The following is a 24613-nucleotide window of genomic DNA, read 5'->3' on the forward strand; positions in this document are numbered from 1 at the left end:
GTTTTTCTTCACATACAGCTTGTTCTCATAATATTCAACATTCACACAGCATCTAAAAAAAAAGCGAAGATCCTTTAACTGAGTGTGTTGTGGAGCTGGAAACTGCTGGCTGTGCTGTATGTGAGGCGGTAAATGAGAATTCCACTCACACAATGAAAACAAGCCAGTCATTTCCACGTGGGTGTAATTCACCATGTTCTCTGGCTAGATGCAATCTTGTTTATTAATATGTGCGATACATTATAAAGCTCTAGAATATTTAATGGCTTTTGAATCATTGAGTGTGATATATTACATTTCAAACACAATTTGCACATTAACTAATATTTGCTTCTGTTTCAGCTGACTAAAGTTGTTCAGGTAGTAGAAGTGGGAAGATTCAAGAAAGTTTCAGCCTCATGCGATGCCCCAAAGACTGCTAACAGACCATCTGTGCTGTTCTACATAAAACTGCAAGATTTCCAGCATCTGAATATTTGTGGCACTGACTAGGAAGCCGACTTTGAGTAGAATTGTATATTTTGCTTTGTGTTCAACTTTAATTATCATGTTGATTATTACTTTTGGACAGCTGGAATTTCTGACCATAAAGTTTATATTTTCCGCTAATTTCTACAATAATTGGTCAATTATTTTGTCATCATTGATTTCTGCATGTAATGTTTAGGCTACATATCAGTCAGATGGCCCCTTCCTGTCTATGTGGGCGTGCAATGCGGTTCAGACTTTATACCAAGTGAAAATTCTGACTCTGTAAGAATATCTAGATCCTGCTGCTCTCTTTACCCTCTGATATACCTGATATCTTCATTCCCTTTCATTCATGAATACTTATGCATCTGCAAAACACCATGAATAATGCATTAGCCTTGATTCACAGGAAAACCAGAACAAGTCGGTATCTAATCTAAGAAGCAGCAGTCTATAAATGTGCTGTTCTCATTTCATGCAAACACTAACTTATGTTTCACCCAGTGGTGTGCTGAAATGAGAAGGCAAAGTTTTTTCAATCAAATGTGAATTCACATCCCAGTCACATTTTCTCGGTTAAATAAACATTACTAACACTATCAGAAAAAAAAAAAAAAACTATTTTATATGTTTCTGATTAACAGTGTAATCAATACTTACTAAATCCAAGTATAAATCTTATCAAGTTCATCAAGATCACAGACACAGAAATTTAAGTTACTTTAAATTTCTCCAAGCTACTATGCATGTGTGCATCCTGTCTTTTGCGTGAGTTATTAATGCATCTGATCTGCTTCCATAGATTACTCACTAAAAAAACCCACGGATCACGTTTTCATGCCAATTTAACTATTATTTTGACATAAAGTGGTTATATCTACTGTGTTGTTGTTAACTTACTTTTTTAATTAGTCTTCCTATTAACGCCATTATATTGTTCATCCAGACTGATTTGCCAACACAGAACGTGCGAAAACACAAGAGGCGGGATTTATCATCACATCAACCAATCACAGTCGATCATAACCAGTCATGTCCAATCATATTACGATGTAAATATGGAAGTAGTGTCCGTGACGTCACCCGTAGGTTTCTGAAGAGCATTTTTGAAGCTCTTTGTACCAGGCTGTAAACATATTTTTTTCTGCTGCAAAGTTGGGCATTTTAATATGGGGAGTCTATGGGATTGACTCACTTTTGGAGCCCGTCTCTAGCGGCCATCGATGATTGCAATTTAAGTCACTTCCATATTGGTTTCAGGGGTTCAGGGGAGGCGAGAAAGACATGGATTCCTGCTGTAACTTTACCTGCTAGAGTCGCTGTTAAACAGTGTTTCTATAGAAAAATATGTGATTTATACACATTTTAATGTTGTTTTGTAATACTGGTGGAGTTTTTTTTTTCTCATCCAATATTTTGAGGAGACACTACCTCCCTTGCCTCCTTTCATCTTATCTAACCCACACGTTTTAAATCCAAATTCCTTAATTTAGGATAAACAAGAAGAAAGCTGCAGAAAAATTGCTTCACTTTATTGATATAGATGGCACTTCATACAAGTTGGGACACAAAAATCATCAACATTTGGGATATAAAAAGGTAACGTGAACCTACTTTAATGGTAACTAATATTAAACATTCTTGAGATTTGATGTGCAGTATTTATAATGTATATAGGTCTAAAAGAATTATTCAAAACGACACAACAGAGTTGTAGCATTACTCATGTGCAGTAATAGACATTGTGTGTTTTCCTGGTCAGAACATTTCTAAGGTATTCCAAAGAGAAAGCTCTTCAAAAAAAAAACACATCAGCAGCTCTTAACAAAGACATAAATGTGAAATGTTTTGATGTTGTTTTATTGTTGTAAAAAGACTCATTAGATTTCAACCCCGAGTAAAATATGTGTGGCAGAACCATCAGATGTCATGATAAATATAGCCATTTTCCCAAGTCTCAAACACAGTCCCTATAGAGGTCAAGATCCAAAGTGGGTTACTGAAAAAGAGTTTTCCTCTCCATGTGGATATAAAAAAACTCAGCTCAGCATTTTTACCTTTCTGTAATCTGTTTAATATGTGCAAGAACTGCAAGTGCAAAAAATCTGGGTTGCATAATAAAGAACACTTTTTTTAGTATGTTTGTGAATGATAATACAAATTTGTTTATGCCTAATACCGCTCTGCAAAGTAACCATTAAAACATTGTAAATGTGAATCCGAATTTCATGTCAAAAATTTTGACTGCTCCTTTTAATTATTTACTGAATTATTTTAAAAAGTGCAAGCATCTACTGCCTAGACTTGTATCTACATCAACACAAGCAACATAAAGGGCAAGAAAATGAGTACTGGTGATAACTGAAGACAAATATAATTGTTTGCCAGGTGTTTGATTTTATAATAATTTTTATGTCATGATGTACAGTCAGTATGTACTATATAATATTAAGGGTATTGTAAGTCTAGTAGACTTGCATGCATTTTAAATAATCAAAACTGTCAAATTACCTCCAAAAGTTAGTAAATAAACATCATGCAATACATTTTCTTTGAGTGCAAATATTTACTGCAGACTAGTATATCAGTTTAAATTATGAAATAATTGTAAAATATAATACAATGAAAGAGGGCTGAAATTAATAGGCAAAAACATTAGATTATGCTCATTTTTTTATTCTTATAATCTAACACGCTGGTTAAATAAAACATGATCGAAGTTTAATTGAGCCTTTCCATCTGAAAAACTACACTACCCACAATCCCAAGAGATCCACCAATCAGAGAGGTTGCTGTTCTCATGGAAACAGAAATAGCACCAAAAGAAGCAGCAGTAAACACCTACTCCCACAAAGCACTGTGAATGATGAAGTCAATATCCCTCTATTTTTAAACAACTCACATTCATAAATGTATTTTGCAATAAACATATGCCTATGGTATTTTACACTTAATCAATAAAATTATACTACCAATATTTTTAAAATTGTTATATTCTGATTACCTGACTGTGATTTGCAGTGCATCAATGGAATAAGCAGTTCACTTAAAGTTTTTATTCAATCTGTGTGTGTGTGTGTGTGTGTGTGTGTGTGTGTGTGTGTGTACCTGGTATTTATCACACTATGGGGACCAAATGTTCCCACAAGGATAGTAATACCAGTAAATTTTGACCTTGTGGGGACTTTTTTTAGGTCCCCACGAAGAAAAAAGCCTTATAAATCATGCAGAATGAGTTTCTTTGAGAAAGTAAAAGTGTGCACAGTCTCCTGTGAGGGCTAGGTTTATGTGTAGGGCGATAGAAAATACAGTTTGTACAGCATGAAAACCATTATGCCTATGGAATGTCCCCATAAAACATGGAAACACAACGTGTGTGTGTGTGTTTGTTTGTGTGTGTGTGTGTGGTTCAGGTATACATTATGAGGACAAAATATCCCTACAAAGATGGACATTTTTGTCCCCATGAGGAATTAAGTCATACAGAATTAAGTTTTTTGAAAATCTAAAACTGCAGAAAGTTTTGTGTGAGGGGTAGGTTTAGGTGTAATAATTATTTTTTGATTTGCATTGTTATGAAATACAATCCTATATAATGTTTATATCCCATAGATCAAACTCTTTTTGCTTTCACTTTCAGCCATGTTAGCATTAAATGGCTTAGCTTGATGAAAGTACTCAGAAAAATTGTCACTAGTGACCTACAACTCTTACAGACATGCTGCTTTCATTACTACATTTTAAGTGAAGACACATGGACTATGAATCCTTTACTCCATTCGGTTTTCTTGCCCCTGTTTACAAAGAAGAAAAATATTTTAATCTTCTTAATCTGCCACAACTTTCCATCCCACATTACAGAGCATATTATGCAAAGCAACTCTTAGGGATCACCAAACAGCTAAGGAGATCCAAACACTGACCTTTGCTCCCAGATCCCGGTTCTTCGCTCGCATCTTGTTGACCTGAGACTCAGCCATGTCTGCTCTCTCCTCAGCCTGTTCAAGCTCATGCTGGGCCTTCCTCCACCGTGCTAGATGGACATTGGCTTGTTCCTCCTATAAAAGCATATATAAAGTCCATTTGATGTACAACCACACAATTTTACATTGAGAGTTTATAAGGTCAGATGGATGTATTTTGACTTACAGCATCCTCTGCTTGTTTCTTGTAGGCCTTGACTTTTATCTGAAGTTTATTTACCAGATCCTGAAGTCTGTTAACTGTCTTCTTGTCCTCCTCAGACTACAATCAAAGACTATATCAGCACTTATTTATCAGCTGGACAACGAGCAGTTCAGATGTTCTTGTCTACTGCATACCTGGAATGTAAGCTCCTTCACTTTTCTTTCATATTTACGAACGCCTTTGGTAGCATCAGCTCCACGCTTTTGCTCAGCATCCAGTTCATTCTCCAGTTCGCGGACCTGGAGAAGGTACCAGTGTAGTAAAGAAAACATTCATATGTTCCATGTGTTGGTTTGAGCAAACACCTACGTACCCTGGATTCCAGTTTTTGGAGTTGTTTCTTCCCACCCTTCATTGCTACGTTTTCTGCTTCATCCAAACGATTCTGCAGGTCTTTGATTGTGGCCTCCAGGTTCTTCCTCATTCGTTCCAGGTGTGCACTGGTGTCCTGCTCTTTCTTGAGCTCTTCTGACATCATTGCAGCCTTGTAGGAAAGCAAGGGCAGAAATTAGCGAATGGGCTCAGAGTGAAACGTTCACACCTGGAGCTTTTGTTTTGGAACCTGGTGCATTGTCTCCCTTAGTCTGGTTTGTTTAGACATTTATGAACACAATAGGCAGTCATGCTTGGAGCTGCACCAAAACAATTGGTCTAGGATTAAGGTGGTCTCGGCCTAATTGAAAACAAACTCTGGACCAGTTGTGGTGAGAAATAGGGATGTGACGATAAATTGATTCTTTCTGGAATCGATTCTGAGCTTAGATTTTAACAGCAGATGACGCTCTAATCTAGTTTTTATCCACACACTCAAACACTCACGAAGAAAAGTGTTGAAGAGCACTTGTGCGTTCGACTGAATCATGTAATTTCACCTGTTTTTATGACACGAGATTAAGGTAAACGCAGCCCACTGTGAACACCTTTGTAGTCCGTTTTAACCTTTTCGAATTGTATGAATTATTACTTTAGGTTCAAGTGCATCAAAGGATTTGGATCGATTCGTGTTGCAATGATTTATCATCCCATACCTAGTGAGAAATGAGTCTGACCCGAAGGACCCATGAAACAAGCTGTATTTTAATTCATAATGGGAAGTGTGTCTCAGTTGAAAAACAAAAAGCACATCTTTATCTCTTAGCAGCATAGCAGTTAGAATAAGCAACCATATACTTACATCAGTTATTGCTTTCTTAGCCCTTTCCTCAGCATTCCTTGACTCTTGGGCAGAGTCCTCCACTTCACTCTGGAGCTGGGAAATATCAGCTTCAAGCTTCTTCTTGGTGTGCAAAAGGCTAGTGTTCTAAAAAAATGGAGGTAGATGGTACTTTATAAGCCAGGGGTGCTCAAACTCGGTCCTGGAGGGCCAGTGTCATGCAGAGTTTAGTTCCAACCCCAATTAGACACACCTATACCAGCTAATCAAGCTCTCACTAGGCATACTAGAAACTTCCCGACAGGTGTGTTGATGCAACTTGGAGCTAAACTCTGCAGGACACCAGCCCTTCAGGACTGATAAAAGTTATAAGTGTACTTTTGTTTTTAAAGGTATGATTCTAGACTGTCGTTCCTAACCTGGGCGTGCAGGAGTCCCACCCGTTCACTGGCATCTGTAAGCTCCTGCTCAGCGATTTTCCGGCTCTTCTCAGTCTGTTCCACAGCAACTCTCAGTTCTTCAATCTCAGCCTGCATCAGCAAGCTCTTGCGTTCAGACATTGCTAGCTGTTCCTTCATGTCCTCGTGTTCTCTGACAGAATCGTCAAAGTGAAGCTGAATATCCTGTTGAGACATGGACCAAAATAGATTAGTCACATGTTCCCACTTCTTAACTAGCCTAATTAAAAAGACACCATAGATCAACCAGGTTCACAAGAAAGGACATGTAGCCAACCAGGTAAACCTGCTGGTGAAAAACAAACCAATGTTGGCTGACCAGGCTGGACCCTCACCGCTATTTAGACAAACTGAGTGGAAAATGATAAGAATGTAATAGAACCATAGTCTGAGAATGGAATCGGGACATGTTGCAGACTTTGGAATACTTGTGGAACCTGGATCATCTACATCAGGGATGGCCAACATGTCCTGCAGAGTTTAACTCCAATCCTAATCAAACACACACAAACCAGCTAATCAAGGTCTACAAGATCACTAGAAAGCTACAGGCAGGTGTGTTTGATTATGGTTGGAGCTAAATAGTGGCCCTCTAGGATCGAAGTTGTCCATCCCTGATCTGCATGAACTTCATCTCAGATCTTCTTCCACTAACTTCTGAGCCATGGCTGAGCCATCAGTTACAATTAAATGATTTCAAATCAAGTCACCTTGAGTTGTCCTTGAAGGTTTCGTAGCTGTTTCTGGGCATCCGCAGCCATGCGATTGGCGTGACTCAACTGTATTTCCATCTCATTGAGATCTCCTTCCATCTTCTTCTTGACTCTCAGGGCTTCATTCCTGCTTTTCACCTCAGCATCCAGAGTGTTTTGCATGGAGTCTGTGACTCTCTGGGCGTTTCTCTTCAGCTGGGCAATCTCTTCATCCTTTTCGACCAGCTTTCTTTCCATGTCAGCCTTAAGCTGGTTGAACTCTAGTTGTACGCGGAGGATCTTAGATTCCTCATGTTCCAGGGATGCCTGAAACATATCATGATCCATTTTTGAAGCATTAACCTCACCTGTAAGCAGTCTATGCACTTACAAAAAACTAGATATGTCTTTACCTCTGCCTCCTCTAGTGTACACTGCATCTCAGTTTTCTCCGTCTCCATTTGCTTTCTGGACTTCTCCAGTTCATGGATGCTTTTTCCAGTCTCACCTATCTGCTCAGTGAGATCTGTGATTTCCTCTGTGCATAAGATGTTCAGAGAATAGGAAACATTGCTAGTTTTGTAACATTAATAGATCATGCTTCAGATGTGTTGAGGATGTTCTTTGTCACATCAACCCAATTAACAACTTACGCTGCAAATTAATTTTCTCTCGCTTAAGAGTTTCCAGATGGTCCAAGCTCTCCACATAGGAGTTTTTTAATTTATAGAGCTCAGTGCTCAATGATCGAGACTCTTTCTGAGCACTTTCCAGCTCTGCCTGTGACTCCTCATACTTTTGCTTCCATTCAACCAGAACCTACAAAGTTAGAATAGAGAGACACTTTCCCAAGAATCTCATCTGCTTATTATGTTCGCTCTTCAAAAGGTGTGAAATTTAACTCTGTATTGATCTGTTTCAGGTAACATGTAAAGATTTTCAGGTAATATATGTTTTATATACCTTGTCAAAATTCCTCTGCTTCTTGTCTAAATTGACTGCTGAGCTATTTGCCCTTTCCAAATCTGTCATAAGGTCCTCGATCTCACTCTGTAGTCTCTGCTTGGTTTTCTCCAGTGAAGCACACTTTGCATTTGCTGCTTCTGTTTGCTCCTCTGCTTCTTGAAGTCGCTGAGCAAGCTTTTTCCTGCAATGATTAACGAGACAATGACGTATAAGAGTGTCCACAATAAAGAAAAGGAAAAATCTTGTTTAAATCTAGTTTAAACCATATTTGCCAAATTGCTAGGAATGTACTCTTTGTACTCAAGTTGGTTTCATGTGGTTTTGAACAAACCATTGAAAACCAGTTGAAAATGAGTGAATCTTTTTTCTTTTAACTTTACTGTCCCCCAAGGAGAACTTTGTTTTGGAGCAAAGGTATCAACACAGACTACAAACAATCACATTGCAACAACAAGGACAATACAATTGTATTTTAAAAAGAATGTGTAAAAAACCTAAATATGTTTCTGAATAGAATTTCTATGAATGTATTTATAAAGGACAATGGCTAATAGCATTGCATGATAGATGCTATTTACAGTAAGTGTAAAAAGCAATTAGAGGCTATTTACACTAAGTGGAAACAGCATATTTTTTAGCAATAGATGCTATTAACACTAAGTGCAAATAGCAATGGCTTTGATGAATTTAGCATTAGATTCTATTTACACTATGTAAAAATAGCAGTATTTTCTTTGCTATAAATAGTAGTTATGCTATTTGTACTACCTAGTTGCACCTCAGTATTGTAGTACATTAAAAAACAGTATGCAGCAATTATGTATTGAGTGTAAATTATAATTTATTAAAAACCTTATAAATTATAATAAAAAAACCTAGCGCAATTCGGCTGTGTTTATTGCTAGTTTCAGCCGTAGTTATCATTTTCACGTCCTGCACCACGATAGAAAGGGGGTGCACATTAACTCTTTTGGGGGGGAACGCCCCACAGGTCCCAGGGATATTGAGATATCCAGGAACATGCCCTACTTGGGCTCACCCTATTAATTTATGAACACATGCTTGTCTTACTTGGCCTCCTCAAGTTCCTCAGTGCGGTGAATGGCATCAGACTCATATTTGGTTCTCCATTGAGTTACTTCACCGCTGGCTTTAGACATCCCTCGTTGTAGCTCAGCCTTGGCTTCCTGTTCTTCTTCAAACTGCTCCCTCAGGAGATCACAGTCATGGCGTGCTGACTGTAATCCATGGGCTAGAGCAATCTTAGCCTATAAGAGTAGATTATGAGAGTTTAAAAACATTTTGCATTGCTAGTTCTGATCCTATATTATCTTGAACATTTCATTACCTTTGACTCCTCCTCAAGTTGTCGCTTCAGTTGATCGATTTGTTGAGTGAAGCCCTGTTTGGCCCGTACCAACTGTGAAATGAGACTATCCTTCTCTTCAATTTGTCTAGAATACTCACCTGTTAAAAAACAAAGTTAGAAGCTCTGCAGCAAATGGTACATACAATTCATTGTTATGAGTAAAATCACTGTCTACCATTTTCACTTTGGAGGCGAGCTTTCTGGGAGCTGAGGTCATTGATTTGACGTATGTTCTCTTCATTCTTGCTATTCACTTCAGACAGCTGGTCTTCAAGATTGTGGCACATCTTCTCCAGATTAACCTGTCATTTACAGATACACTGTATTATACAATGCCATTGCTGGGTGTCAGGATTGGCAGAAAGGTAGAATCTATAAACCTTGGCTTTTGATATGGCCGTCATGTTGCCTGCTAGATCGTCAATCTCCATCTTGCATTCACTCTTCTCTTTTTCCAGTTTTTGCTTGATTCGCTGGAGATTGTCGATTTGTTCTCCGAGCTCTGCCATGCTGTCGGCATGTTTCTTGCGTAGAGTTGCCGCTGTGGCCTCGTGCTGTAGGTTTACCTCTTCGAGACTACGCCGCAGCTTCAGAAATTCAATCTCTTGTTTCTTGTTCATCTCGACTTGAGTTGCAGTGGCACCACCAGCTTCCTCCAGCCTCTCACTGATCTCCTCAAGTTCCCTGGAGAGATCTGCTCTCTGCTTATCCACCTTGGCCCGAGCTGCACGCTCAACCTCCATTTCTTCTTCTAATTCCTCAGTGCGAGCCTAAGACGAGAAGGTACATTGAAATAATAAGCCTTTTCATGCTTTCAACTGGTGCTTGTTGAAAAACAAACAGCAAAACAGCTTACATGGAGCTCTTTTATCTTCTTGTGAAGCTGGGTACCCATTGATTGCTCGTCCTCTATTTTGCTTAACAACTGGCTGATCTCAAAGTCTTTTCTGGAAGAAGGAATTTAGAAATGGTTAATACACTTCGATACTGATCCATGTTTTTCTGTGCTTATCATAGATATTACTTTTTGAGTTTCTCTTGCAGTTGTTGCTTGTCATTCTCCAGGTCCATGATGGACTCCTGAGATATTTTCACATCCCCTTCCAGCTTCCTCTTGGCCCTCTCAAGGTCCATTCGTGTCTTCTTCTCTTGCTCAAGGGAACCTTCAAGCTAATTTGAAGAATATTAAAGTACTAAAACTAACTTTTTATATTTAGCAATTTTGTGATTGCCATACTCACATCATCCACTTGTTGTTCAAGCTTGGTTTTGGCTTTGGTCAGAGTATTGACTTTGTCCTCCTCAACCTGGAGATCCTCAATAACTTGTTGGTGTGCCTCTTGGAGGGCTTTCTTTTCCTTGGTTAGCTTTGCAAGATTTGCATCTTGGCTAGATATTTCCTCTGTAAGGTTTTTAACCTGTGAAAATTTTTGTCCATCAGAACTGGCAATGAGAATAATTTGTGCAAACTTGTTTAAAAGGAAACCCGAGTATTAAGACTTGTATAACTTAATATAACGTAAATGATGTCTCTTATTGAAATATGTAGTAGAAAACCCATGAAAGATTTACATTATTTAAAAATCATTTTATACATATTTTTGGTTTAAATGGTTGCACTCTGTGAGCTACATTTGCTACATTTTGCTATTTTTACCACAACACAACTCAGAAAATTAAAAAAACTGATTTGATACCACATTGTGCGGTTTTTAGTTGTAATGTTCAGTCAAAGGGCAACAGAAGAAGCAATGTAAGTCTGTTTTCCTAACAATAAGAAGAGGAGAAAAGAATAGGAAGATGCCTGTGGAAAAATAAACCTTCATAAAAACCTGTGTCTTTATCCCTGATGGCTTTGAGGCTTTTAGTAGACCACAGCTACTGAAAGAGCTTACAGGTGGCATAAGCGAAGTCTCAAACCAAATGCCGTACCATCAATTTTTCCCCACAAGCAGCCTAAATGCCCCCAGATATCAAGTAAAATCCATGCCAAGAAACTCCTTCAGTAGCTGTGGCATCATGACAAGCGTCGGCATGCTTAAATCCTGCCAGGATGGCATCTAGCGTTTCTTGTCTCTGCCATTTCTAAGCTCTTTCAGTAGCTGTGGTCTACTAAATGCCTTAAAATCATCAGGGCTAAAGTGGAGAGATCAAAGACGTGATTATTTAGGAAGTTTTATTTGTCCACAGGCATCTTCCCATTCTTTTCTCCTCTTCTTATCACTAGTAAAGCAGTGAAGACTTACGTCATTTCTCTTGTTGCCCTTCGACTGAAAATTACAACCAAAAACCACAATGTGGCATCGTATCAGTATTTTATTTTCTAAATTGTGTATTCCAAGTTGTGTTGAGGTAAAAACAGCAACAGGTAGCGCCAGTAGCTCACCGAGTACAACCAATACACATCACTGAATAATGGCACCCCCCCCCATAGTCCAAAATGTGTATAAAACAATGTGGATTTTTTAAATAACGTATGTCTTTCATGGGTCTTCTAAAACATATTTCAGTGAGAGATATCATTTATGTTACATTAAGCCATACAAGTCTTATATTCAAACCTTATTCTCAGTTGCATGCTTTTCCTTCTCCACTTTAGACAAGGTGAGCTCCAGATCATCAATGTCTTTCTTCAGCTCAGAGCATTCATCCTCTAGTTTCCTTTTCTTTGCTGTCAGCTCTGAATTGATTTCTTCTTCATCATCCAGTCTTTCAGTCAGCTCTTTCAGCTTGGCTTCTAGCTGGAGTTTGCTTTTTATCAGCCCTTCACACCTCTCTTCAGCATCTATGAGATTCTCACTGTCCTATGAATGCAGCAGAAGGAGACAGTCTTTAAATTGTCAATAGCGTTGAATTAGATTGGCTTTTCATTACTTTTTCCCTAAAATCATTTGCAAGAAAGAGGTCAGGAAATGATTATGTGACACCCACAGCACAATGTTTTATTAACCATTAGGCCATGCTCCAACAAATGCATGTTATTAAAGGGATAGTTCACACAAAAAAAGAATATTCTGTCATTAGTTACCAAACCTGTAAGGCTTTCAATCATCTTCTGAACACAAATTAAGATATTTTTGATGAAATCCAAGAGCTTTCTGACCCTGCATAGACAGTAACACAACTGACACGTTCAAGGCCCAGAAAGGTAGTAAGGACATCTTTAAAATAGTCCATGTGACATCAGTGGTTCAACCACAATATTATGAAGCTACAAGAATACTATTTGTCAGCAACTTTATTGTAAGTCTTTGAAGTGTGTTTGTGAGAAGTAAAGACTATTTTAATGACATCCTTACTACCTTTCTAAGCCTTGAATGTGGTAGCTGTGTTGCTGTCTATGCAGGGTCAGAACCCTCTCAGATTTCATTAAAAATATCTTAATTTGTGTGTCAAGGCAAACGAAGGTCGTACAGCTTTGATATGACACGAGGGTGAGTAATTTTGGGGTAAACTATCCATTTAAAAAAAGTAAAAGATTTAAAGACACATTACAAAAAAGGAGTTAAGAAGAATAATCACTCACAGCTTGGACTTGTAAAAGAAGGTCATTCTTCTCCTGTATCAGAGAGACCATTTTCTCTTCCAGCTCTTTGCATTTGGCCTCGGCTTTAGCAAGGTCCTCTTTGCACTTCAGAAAGTCTTCCTTCATGGTGGCCATCTCTTTCTCCGTTTCGGCACTCTTCAAGAGTGGCTTTATCTTATAGAACAGCTTCATCCACGGCCAGTGTTTTACATTCATAAATGCACGGAGGTTGTATTGCAAAGTGTAAATTGCATCTCTGGAAAAAATCCATGTACATCATGTTTAATATAGCTAACTAAATCTAAAATCATAAAACCTTTTTTTAAAATTTAAAATAAAATAAACATTAATTGAAATAAAACTGATATAAAAATGTATATTAGAAAGTACAATGAGATAAAAAGTTTGGCTAAAATCAAAATAAAAGATGTATAGCAGTATACTGACACCTCTTAAAATCCTTTTTTGAGACATTCTAGATTCCTGAAAACTTACTTTTGAGCATACATCTTTTCGAACTCTTTCCTCATTACATATCCTCGGCATAAGGACTGAATGCATGAAACCAGCGATGCCAATTTTTCATCTCGCATTTCCTCTAACGTCCCCAGTAGGCCAGCTTTGAAAAACACCTGTTAAATGAATTAAGCGTCAGTATGTAATAGTGAATGATTACAATAACATTTGATAATAGATTTGAGGCCAGCAAGAAGATAAATCTGTGCAACCTTCGTGTGGCCAAACTTATACTGTGTGTGATCAATATCAATTGATCCCAAGAGCTTCTCAGAAGCCTTCTTTCCATCGATGAACTGTCCTTCAGGGATCGCACTGGCATTAAGGATTCTGTACCTATGACCATGAAAGTATAGACGTTAGATCATAAATCTTATATATATGAGGGAAAGTGTACAGTAAGCTGATCATTATTGCAAAATGCAATCTGGTGTAGAGTGGAGTGTAGAATTTTCCAGTTTATTACAACTTTAAATGTGACACTGGACCACAAAACCAGTCATAAGTGGCACAGGTATTATTTATATTTGTAGCAATAGCCAAAAAATACATTGTATGGGTCAAAATTATTGATTTTTCTTTTATGCCAAAAATCATTAGGATAGTAAGTAAAGATCATGTTCCATGAAAATATTTTGTAAATTTCCTTCCGTAAATATATCAAAACTTAATATTTGATTGTTAATATGCATTGCTAAGGCGATTTTCTCAATATTTAGATTTTTTTGCACCGTCAAATTAAAGATTTTCAAATACTTGTATAATGATATGTATACATCAGTGGTAGATTATGACTGTTTTTGTGGTCCATGGTCACAAATGCCAAATAAATGGTCATTAAATATTGATCTGAATTAGTGATTAGGAGATTATGGAGATGTGTGTTATGAGAGACAAGAATCTGGCACAGCAATATGGAAAGTCAGTTGGGTGAGACAATGGTCAGTTATACAAGTTAAAGTCATTTTGCAAATATATATATGACCACATATGGTAGTGATAATATAAAAGCAAATGCGCTTATTATTTCACTTAAATTACCTCTGCTTGAAGTCAGCATAAAGGATTCTGCTTGGAAAACCTTTCCTACAAATCCTGATACCTTCCAGTACGCCATTACAGCGTAACTGGTGGATTACCAGATGGTTGTCCATTATCCCTGTATGAGTCAGTTTTTAATAAAATTATTCTGTACTTAGTTTTTAACATTTCAGTTGACTACAGTGCTGAATTCAATCTTATTCATGTACCTGGTGTTTTCACCTCATTGGGGATCAGACAACGCACAAAGTGAGGATGTGTGCTTCGTAAGTTGGTCATTAGCTTGCCCAGGTTTTCCTGTGAGACGTGAAATAATCCATGTCATTTCGAATACTAACAAGCAAAAAGCAAGTATAAATCCCTTCGGTGTTCATACTCTGAAAACAGCTGAGACCGTCTGGAAAGAGCCTCCTTTCTTCTTGGCTGCTTTTTTTCCGCCTGCTCCTCCATTACTGGCCTCTTTGGAACAAAAAGTGATGGATTGATGGTTAAATCATTTTAGTTTTACCTCTAATGTTTCTACATGATTTACCTGCTTCGGCAGAGGCAAAGGAGGCATATAGGTGAGCCAGCAACTTGACGGATGACTTCTGGTATAACTGAACAACAGACTCGTTTAACGGGTCCTTGTTTTTGTCCAGCCAGCCGGAGATGTTGTAGTCGACGGTGCCAGCATAGTGCACTAAGGAGAAGTGAGCCTCAACCTTGCCTTTGGTTGGCTTGGGCTTTTGGAAAGCATTGTTCTTGCCCAGATGCTGATCATGCAGCTTGTTCTTGAATGAGGTGTCAGTTGCTTTTGGAAACATGCATTCCTCCTCAAGGATTGAAAAGATTCCCATTGGCTGGCAGACAAAACGATTAAGTCATAAGAGTACACTGGAAAATCAGACTTGGTACATGCTATTCATGAATTTATAAAGAAACTATGATTGTAGTGAAAGTGTGTATAGCTTTTAAGAAGTGCAAACCTCATGGAACCCTGAGAAGATGAAACACTGTGCTTTTTTAAATAATTTGGGGGATTAAAAGATTTCTCAATCACAAATTACATTTCAAGATTTCAAAACTCTTTACAAATGTTAAATGATAGTTTATGCAAGAATTAAAATTCTGTCATTAATTTCTGACCCTCATTTTGTTCCAAACCCGTGAGATCTTTGTTCCTCTTCAGAACACAAATAAAGACATTTTTGATGAAATCCGAGAGCTTTCTGGCCCTGCATAGACGGCAATGCAACTGACACATTCAAGGCCCAGAAAGGTAGTAAGGACATTGTTAAAATAGTCCATGTGACATCAGTTCTTTAACCTTAATTTTCTGAAGCTACACCAAAATACTTTTTGTGCGCAAAGAAAACAGAAAACAGTTGCTGTCTAGGCAGAATTTCATCAAAAATATCTTAATTTGTGTTCTGAAGATGAACAAAGGTCTTACGGGTTTGGAACGACATGTAATTAATCACAGAATTGTCACTTTTGGAGGAACTATTCATTTAAGAATTGCAGTCATGAAAGTGTGCAAGTCATTTTTTTAAAAACATAATTTTAATATTTGAACTGCAAGTAAACCTTCAAATTATTATCCTCAAAAGTGACTACTCATACAATTCTGCACACCTTTTTTTATCAAATCGTGAACTTTAAACTAACATCTACTGTATCAGCATGAATGCCCATGAAACCAAGCTGTTGACGGTAGCCACTCACTTCCATAGCAGAAAAAAAAACTCATATATGTTTGGAACAAGAGTTGAAGAAGGCAAACCTCAACAGATTAGTCCTAAAAAATTACTGATTTAATTTCAAATCTGGCCCCAAAAGTAATTTTCACACTCAGATAAAGTGAAAAGGCCTAGTATTCAGTTGGTCATGTGATCTTAACCAGTCACCATGAGGTGGACCACAATTATGTAGAATAAAACACCTTTTTATAGGCTACTGACATGACTTAGTGCTGACCTCGGGAGAATAAACATAATTTGAAACACATTTCTCAGTACTATTCATTTCTGTTTTGTAATACATTCACGCGTGCTTTTACAGGCCTACCTTCTCAATAAGCTCAATACAGGCGGCCAGATCCATTCCGAAGTCTATGAACTCCCAATCTATTCCTTCCTTTTTGTACTCTTCTTGTTCAAGCACAAACATGTGATGGTTGAAAAACTGTTGCAGTTTTTCATTGGTGAAGTTGATGCACAGCTGCTCCAGGCTATTGAACTAATTCAGAACAATCAAACAATGAATCATTTTGCCATCCACCATGTTAACAAATTAACTTTCATGAGTCACAAAGAATTCTTATTTCATTTTCATAATCAATGCTTCCCATGGCTGTGACAGCCTGACGAATTAATTATCAAATATACATCACTCACATCAAAAATTTCAAATCCAGCAATGTCAAGTACTCCGATGAAGAAGGCGCGAGGCTGCTTGGTGTCCAACATCTGGTTGATTCGGACAACCATCCACAAGAACATCTTCTCATAGACGGACTTCGCTAATGCCATCACTGAATTCATGACCTGTGGGGTTAATAATAAATCAAGTTAAGCATTGACTAGTTCATGTAATCATGCTAAAGAAGGAAAGGGAAGCACATACCTGTTGAACAGTCTGCCCTTTAGTGACGTACTCATTCCCAACTTTCACTCTGGGATAACAAAGAGCTTTCAACAAGTCCGCAGAGTTTAGACCCATCAGGTATGCGACTTTATCAGCCACTGCAACAGCCACAATACAGAAATATTCTTACATTTCACAGAATTGTTTTACTTTTCTAATGAAAGCCATAAAAAGCTTGGTGGATGTAGCTTCGTATGTAAAGCATTAGTAATAACAAACCATTATTTCTTGCATCATTGATGTCACACCTGCCGATATGCACTCAGCCATATTTGTATATACATGAACGATGAATTCAGGTGACCCTTCTCAAAGATCCGCCCCGCTTCTTTAACTGTTGTTATGTCCAACAAGCCATGGCGCTCTCACGCCACACATCATGTTCTCACAAAGTGACACAGAAGTAAAAAGAAACTGACAACGTGTCGACAGACAAGACACTATAGGGGTAAAACAAAGTCTCAGCCTTCAAATTTAGTCATTTTTTAAGAATAAATACAGTGTTGTGGCTCCTCAGTGTATCATGACAGATCACTGTAGTGTTTCAGTTCAAGCTGCATGTGAACTGACTATCTCTTCCTTTTTACTAGTTATAGCACAGAATAAATATGAATGAACATCAGAAGGTATCTTATTTCAACCACGGAAAGACGTCAGTACACACTATTTTTTAAGCTCAAGTCCACCGACGTTAATCTACTCTCCTGTCTGATTTGTCGGACAAAATGGCAGATTCTGCGTTATGATTGGTCAGATCACCTGTCAATCAAACTCCCTGCAAAGGGTCAATTTTAGCCTCTTCTAAGTCAGGATGAAATGAAATTCACCCTCAGATCTATTTCTTATTGCATGTTATTGATCTTTTTGTGAACAATTCATCAAATTTTGGTCATGTAATTTAATCAAAGTGCCATTTGTCAAATGCTGTTTCACTCGGATGTACATCAAAATCTGGAAAAAAAAAGATCTGTTGTTAGAAGCAGCTAGAGCAGCTAGATGAATATGGCACACATGTCTAGCCTACTTTTATGATGTTTTCTAGTCATTTTTGCAGTTGGCATCTGTCCACTATTTTTTTTCAGTGTATGGAGATAAGCAGCATGAACATTCTGTTAAATATCTTTGTGCTCCATGAGGAAAGAAAGCAATAACGGGTTTGGAGTAAACAAGTATGAGATTTGGGGTGAACTACCCGTTCTAACAGTCAGTAAAATAATAAATTAGCATTAGAATATTTTAGTCTGGCAGATTAGGAATGCAAATGATCACAGATAGGCCTTATAAAATAACTCAAAAAATAAATAAATGATGCTTATGGTGTTACATTACCTTCAGTGCCGTCGGGTTCAGCCTGTTCTTCACGCTGCTTCTGTTTAAACTTCATGTTCCCATAATGCATCACTGCACCTGTCATCTTATAAATGCTGCCTTTCTCTTCAGTGGTGAAGCCCAGGATGTCAATGGCTGACTGGAGAATTTTAGACAATCAAATTTAGAAAAATGACTAGAGCTGTACGAAAAATGCATTGTAATTTTTCTGATAAATATTGCAGTTTTGTGCTTCTTTGTAGGGCTGAAATATGTGATTATATATATTAATGTGACTATTAAAAGTAATAGTAGGAACCGCTGCGGAGTAGCCCAGTACCTGCATGATTCGTCATAGACATAAACAGAAAGGAAGTAGTTCCGGCTACAATGTTCTTCTGCAAGATGCATACAGTTCTTTTTATTAACTGCTGAAGCACCAAAAGTTACAGACCGCAGCTTTAACAAAAACTAAAATCATCAATAAACATTTTGAAATAAAATAACTTAATTTGAGAAAACATTTCTCATTTTCATTTAGTATAAATTGATGTACTAAAATAACTAAAATGACAGCAGATGGTTTAGAAGCACTACTCTTTACAAGTACGGGAAGATGATTGGCACATTTTATATGTGACCAAATGCATTTTATGCTAACTCAGACCAGATGCAGACATGAGTTTGTATGGAGCAACATTTACTGTGAAATGAGCTGCTCTGAGATGCTGAAAACACTGGTTTACAAATTGCTCATGTGTAATTAAACACAGTGCTGTGCTTCATTATATATTTTGCTGTTTGATTCTGAATACTTATGCAGCCCTAAAAAATAAGTGATCAAACAAGGGTTTTAAATGTAATTTCTGAGTTCTCCTCACATCTGTGGCCTCCAGCTCCTCCTTATCATTAATGCTGGCCACTGAGATCTGGCCTTGACTGATCATGGGAAAATCATAGGGATTGGTTGTGACAAGGAGCATGTCTGATGAGAAAAAAGAAAACAGATCAAATGTGAAAAGAAGCTTAAATGATTGGCCATCATGTGACATTATATGTGACTTTCTCACCTATCAGCTCTGGCTTATGGCCTGTGGTGACCTGATAGAAAATGTGGTAACTCCTCTCATCAGACAGCTGAAACGTCACCCTGGACTTCTCCAGCAAATCTAGAAGGACAAAAACACAGTTACTACGTGGAAAACGGGTATCATTTTGATGATGTGCAAAAAGGCTTACATGTTTCAATATCAGCGGAGGCGAGTTTTCCAGTCGTTCCAAAGTGGATTCGTATGAATTTACCCTGTTGGAATTTACAACTTAAAATGAACAAATGCTAATTAATTTCTTAAAAGTAAGACAACACAACTGTTTAACTCACAAAGCGTGAGGAGTTGTCATTCCTCACAGTTTTGGCATTCCCAAAAGCTTCAAGCAGAGGGTTGGCTGAAATAATTTGATCTTCCAGCGTCCCCTGTAGGGAAAGATTTCACTAAACATGATTGATTTTAAAAATCAAGCCTGCTGTTCATACACTATGATCTTTTCCCTCACCCGCATTTTTCCTTGCACAGCCTCTTTCTTCTTTTCTCCAGACACCGCGATTGTTGCAAAGTACTGAATGACACGTTTGGTGTTCACAGTCTTTCCTGCGCCAGATTCTCCACTGGAAATGACACAGTTACACGGTTACGCAGCTGGAGCTTCACGGCTCATCATCTATCATTTGAGAGCGTAGTGTTATAGCACAGTCAAGGCCATTGATCATGACTTACGTAATCAGGACAGACTGATTCTCACGGTCTACAAATAAAACAGGAGAAATAATGAGTATCTCTTGCATTTCTTGTTTAGAACACACTGGTAAGTGTTGTCTTTGTCAGCAGTCTGAATGTCAGAATTAAAAAATGTTGGGGCCAAACGTGGGGCCAGTTGCATAAACTTAGCCTCTATGTTTAGACAGTATCTTAAGAATTAGTCTGACCAACTAGCAGTAACCCAATGGGTAATTAGACTTATTTTTTGGATTAAATAATATGATAACAAATGCCAATTTGGATTATCAAGGAGCATAATGGACTGTTAAAGTAAAAGGACTGTTGTACAGCTGAAGTAAATGTAAGAAGCGACGGACAACGGAAGCTTCAAACATTGATAGTAAAATGGATTTTAGCACTTCTGATTCCATCATCCTGAAGTCAATATTTTTTTTTTTTTTTAACTTCTTTAGAACAAGGTGGTTGCTAACAAGCATCTAAATGGGACTACAGAGGTTATCTGGGAGTATAAACATCATTGTTACGAACAGGAAAACTCATCTACTCACCAGTACACCTTCACAGCCTCATTGGGCCTCATGCACAAAGCTTGCATAAATATATAAGTAAAGTCAGAGTAATTTGCGTGCAAAACAGACCTTCCAGAAACGCTTCGTAAACATCAGGTTTGTTAGTTAAATGTGCATGTTAATAAATTCCAACCATTTACTAAATTCAGCTCATTCGCAACTAGCATAATCACTGCTGATGAATTACAACTACACAAGTTACGTGTCCGGGAACGCAGTGGAATATTCTGGATGCCCTTCTCAGATTTGGCTTCAGTATGTTGCATAAATACAAAAAAAAAAAAAGACTAATAGACCGTATGCCTAACAATAAATATTCAATCAACATGTGTCCACCAAATTTTACCCAGCTTAAAAAAATGCCAGGCGCTCTTCTAAAAACAGACAGCTGGTGGCGCATGACAAACGCTTTGGTGGCAAAGCTTTTTTTTTCTAGCTGAGACGCTTTGGTTGCTATGATTTGGAATATCCACAGCAGTAACGCATTACTAGTATCTCATTTTGAAGAATGTTTATTACAAAAATACAGCAACTAGTAAAAACCTAACCATTGTTGCTCAGTCATTGTACAAGTAGTCTGGCTGGTCGGTCCATTGTGCTTATAATCATGCTCTTGCTAACTATTCTAATGCAAATCTTCATACTGAAGTAATGTGACCATGGTGTAGTTCATTTATAGCCTACATTTAGCTTTTTACTTCTGTCGATTGCATTCAGGCTTAAAATTCATAAAGGTTATGATTTTTGTTAATTTGTAAAGATTATTATGATGAACAAATCATATAAGTATCATACACTTGTGTTGGTCACAGAGTTTATTTTCTGAACAATCCAGAAGCCAATGAAAAAGTGTTTTCACAAAGCGTCATCAATTGGCCATATTGGCGGCACTGAGCGTAACCAGTGCCACTGAACAGAATAAAACTTGCATATTTTGCTGATTATTGCAGCTGAAAATGATCAGTTATTGTCATGTTTTGGGCTGAACTAATTGGTCGGACTGAGGAAAACATTTGGAGTACTACAGACTGCCAAAAGCTATAACAAATTAAAGAAGAGAGTAAAAAAAAACTGTCTGAGGAACAAAAGGCGTTTGTGGTTGGCCAAACTGACCAGGACTTCCAGGGCAAGAATCTTGACAACATTCATGTTTGTTCTTATCATTTCCAGTCAGGTAGGTGAAATATTAGGTTAATATCTTAATTGTGACCCTGGACCACAAAACCAGTCTTAAGTCGCTGGGGTATATTTGTAAGCAATAGCCAAAACTACATTGTATGGGTTAAAATTATTGATTTTTCTTGGCAAAAATCATTAGGAAATTAAGTAAAGATAATGTTCCATGAAGATATTTTGTAAAATTCCTACTGTAAATATATGAAAACTTAATTTTTGATTAGTAATATACATTGTTAAGAACTTTATTTGGACAACTTTAAAGGCAATTTTCTCAATATTTTGATTTTTTTGCACCCTCAGATTCCAGATTTTCAAATAGTTGTATCTCGACCAAATATTGTCCTATCCAAACAAACCATACATCAATGGAAAGCTTTTTTTTTTATTCAGCTTTTAGATGATGCATAAATCTCAATTTTGAAAAACTGACCCTTACTGATCCTTATCTTTACCACCTATTATACCACGGGGCAGTTGAATGCTAGAATCTGATTGGCTGAAAATTTTCTAAGGTGTGCAATTATTTTCAGGGAAATGCTTGGCGAACGTAGTTCCAGGCAGGTCTTGACCGCTTTATGTCCATATCACTTCGCCACTCGATTTCAGTTATTTCAAAGGTCCTTACAGCCTCAAAAAAACAAAATAACCAAAACACACAATGACACTGGCCAAATAAATGGATACAGTAAATGAATCATGCTTTTGCCACAAAATTACAATCAATGCTACGTATCCAGGTAACTGACCAAACTGTGACATAGGTGCAAACCCTCTACTGTTTTTTTGTTTTTTGTCAAGTAAACAAGGGTGATGCAAGATTATGGGTTGGTCTTCAAAAAACTGTCATCATTGTACCAATTTATAACATCCAAATGCTATGATTTCATCATCCAGAACATTCGTCACACAATGTTTAAATTTAAGCTTTTAAAGCCCTTTTCTTATTTAAAAATATGTCTCTAATGGTGTTCTGAATTAGACTCACCTGTAAGCATATTCTGATATGCATTGTCAGACACAGAGAAGATGTGAGGTGGCGCCTCCATGCGCTTTTTGCCCCTGTAAGCCGCCACCACCTCTGAGTTATACACCGGCAGCCACTTGTAAGGATTCACAGTGACACAGAAGAGCCCAGAGTAGGTCTGCAGAGAGAAATCACAGGGATTCATTAAAATGATATTAAGTGCTCCAGTCTGACCATTTTTCAGAAGTGAGGCGTTGCTTACATAAATCATCCACGCCGCGTAACGATCTTTGAGGTTAAACAGCACCGAGGGCTCGTTGAGGTGGGTCATCATGGCCATGTCCTCAATTTTATCATACTTGGGTGGATTCATCGGGTGACATTCCTCATCCTTCACTGTCACAGTCTGCAGAGAAAATGTCATCTCACTGTATTCTCGAGCGGTCATTACGAGTCCTTTTTATTTTGAATAAACATTTAAAGACTTTTCAATCTAAAATGATTTCATGGCATCTCACCTCCCCAGTCTCAGTCTGAACTGTAGCCTTGCCTCCTTCTCTTTTTTGAATGACGCCTTTAATGTACAGCTCCTTGGCATCAGGAACAAAACAGGCTGTCTTGGCATCAAAAGGCCGATTCTGAGCTTCAATTCGCTCCTTCTCGGGTTTGCGGAGATAGACTGCAGCTGGCCCATATTGGGCCATTTCTGCATCGCTGCTCATGATGCCCCAAAACTGGAAAACAACACTGACCTTGTGGAAATATTATGCAACAATAAGAGAAAGACCAGAAACATAAATGGAAATAATTATGTTGCATCTTAAATCTGTATCTACTTGCATTTTTATATAATTATGTTTATCTACTAGTAATATATAAACTGAAAGAGAGAGTGATCTTACCGTGGGTGACCACAAGTGACAGTCTCCTTAACACAGCATGAAGTTCCCTTTTATTCAGATACGCCAGAGCAGCAGAAATCACCCTCTATATTTGGACATGTAATTCTATTCAAACCTTAATCACGTCACACTATCTTTATCTTTCTATAGCCTTGGATATTCAAAGGCTAATTGAATGTGTCTCCAGGATCAGGTAACAATGTTCAAGGATCTGGATTTAAATGTGCATGACTGCATACCCTTTGTTTTTATCTCTAATCATAAAGCTGTAATTCATTCTTCTTCAGGACAGGACTGATAACAGACATTGTAAATGTAATTTGTGATGTTAAAATTTACACATAGGTGGAAAATATTGTATGTCAAAGGTTAAGCTTCATCATATAACTAAGCACCTCGACTCCCAAATCCTTGTCAAGTGCAGGTCATCTTTTCTCCACTCACGTTTTTTATTAGAGACACCTTTACATCGACTGTTTCAGATTTTCTCATGCTTTTGAATGGGACTTTAATGCATCTTCCATAATTACTAGTTGTACCTTGTGAGAGGGAACGGCTGCTAATTTTGTCTTGTCATGTGATTTTTTGCAATCGTCTTCTCAGTTACTCCCAAAGCTATAGTGCACAATAGGAATGCTTCTAGGAATTGTCACCTTAAGAACACCTTAAATCCTTCTCCAAATGTTCACTTCCGTTTTCAAGGACAGATGCTCTGTCTGTTCTGAGCACTTGCTTCTCCTGACCCCAAAAATACCACCTACAAAGCTCATTTTGACATATTATACAATTCTTCAACGGTGTTAATCTGTGAGAATGTTTGTTTGACATTTATGCTGGAAATCCTTGGTGGAGGACACTCACTGTAAGACAAGTCCTTTACATCTGTGAGTGGACTAATATTAAAC

At 37.7% G+C, this 24613-nt stretch overlaps 1 protein-coding gene across 1 annotated transcript; it reads right to left on the reverse strand.

Annotated features, from left to right (window-relative positions):
- Nucleotides 1–1988: 1988 nt before the first annotated feature.
- Nucleotides 1989–23803, reverse strand: LOC127162693 (myosin heavy chain, fast skeletal muscle). Its single transcript, XM_051105536.1, has 40 exons — nt 23709–23803; nt 23325–23558; nt 23069–23212; nt 22828–22984; nt 20092–20119; nt 19871–19982; nt 19698–19790; nt 19556–19619; nt 19387–19485; nt 19198–19301; nt 18338–18476; nt 16988–17106; nt 16759–16908; nt 16430–16600; nt 14913–15222; nt 14757–14839; nt 14590–14677; nt 14381–14498; nt 13552–13675; nt 13319–13455; nt 12824–13079; nt 11859–12101; nt 10539–10715; nt 10322–10467; nt 10154–10244; nt 9678–10067; nt 9473–9599; nt 9277–9395; nt 9000–9196; nt 7926–8109; nt 7616–7781; nt 7376–7500; nt 6981–7289; nt 6232–6435; nt 5834–5959; nt 4973–5143; nt 4794–4898; nt 4621–4716; nt 4395–4529; nt 1989–4265 (listed from the first exon to the last, which is right to left on the reverse strand). The coding sequence occupies exons 2-40, from the start codon at nt 23526–23528 to the stop codon at nt 4242–4244; spliced, it is 5835 nt and encodes a 1944-aa protein (XP_050961493.1). The 5' UTR covers nt 23529–23558; nt 23709–23803; the 3' UTR covers nt 1989–4241.
- Nucleotides 23804–24613: the final 810 nt, after the last annotated feature.

The sequence above is a fragment of the Labeo rohita genome, chromosome 3 (genome assembly GCF_022985175.1).
Source record: "Labeo rohita strain BAU-BD-2019 chromosome 3, IGBB_LRoh.1.0, whole genome shotgun sequence".
In the NCBI taxonomy this organism is placed as follows: Eukaryota; Metazoa; Chordata; class Actinopteri; order Cypriniformes; family Cyprinidae; genus Labeo; species Labeo rohita.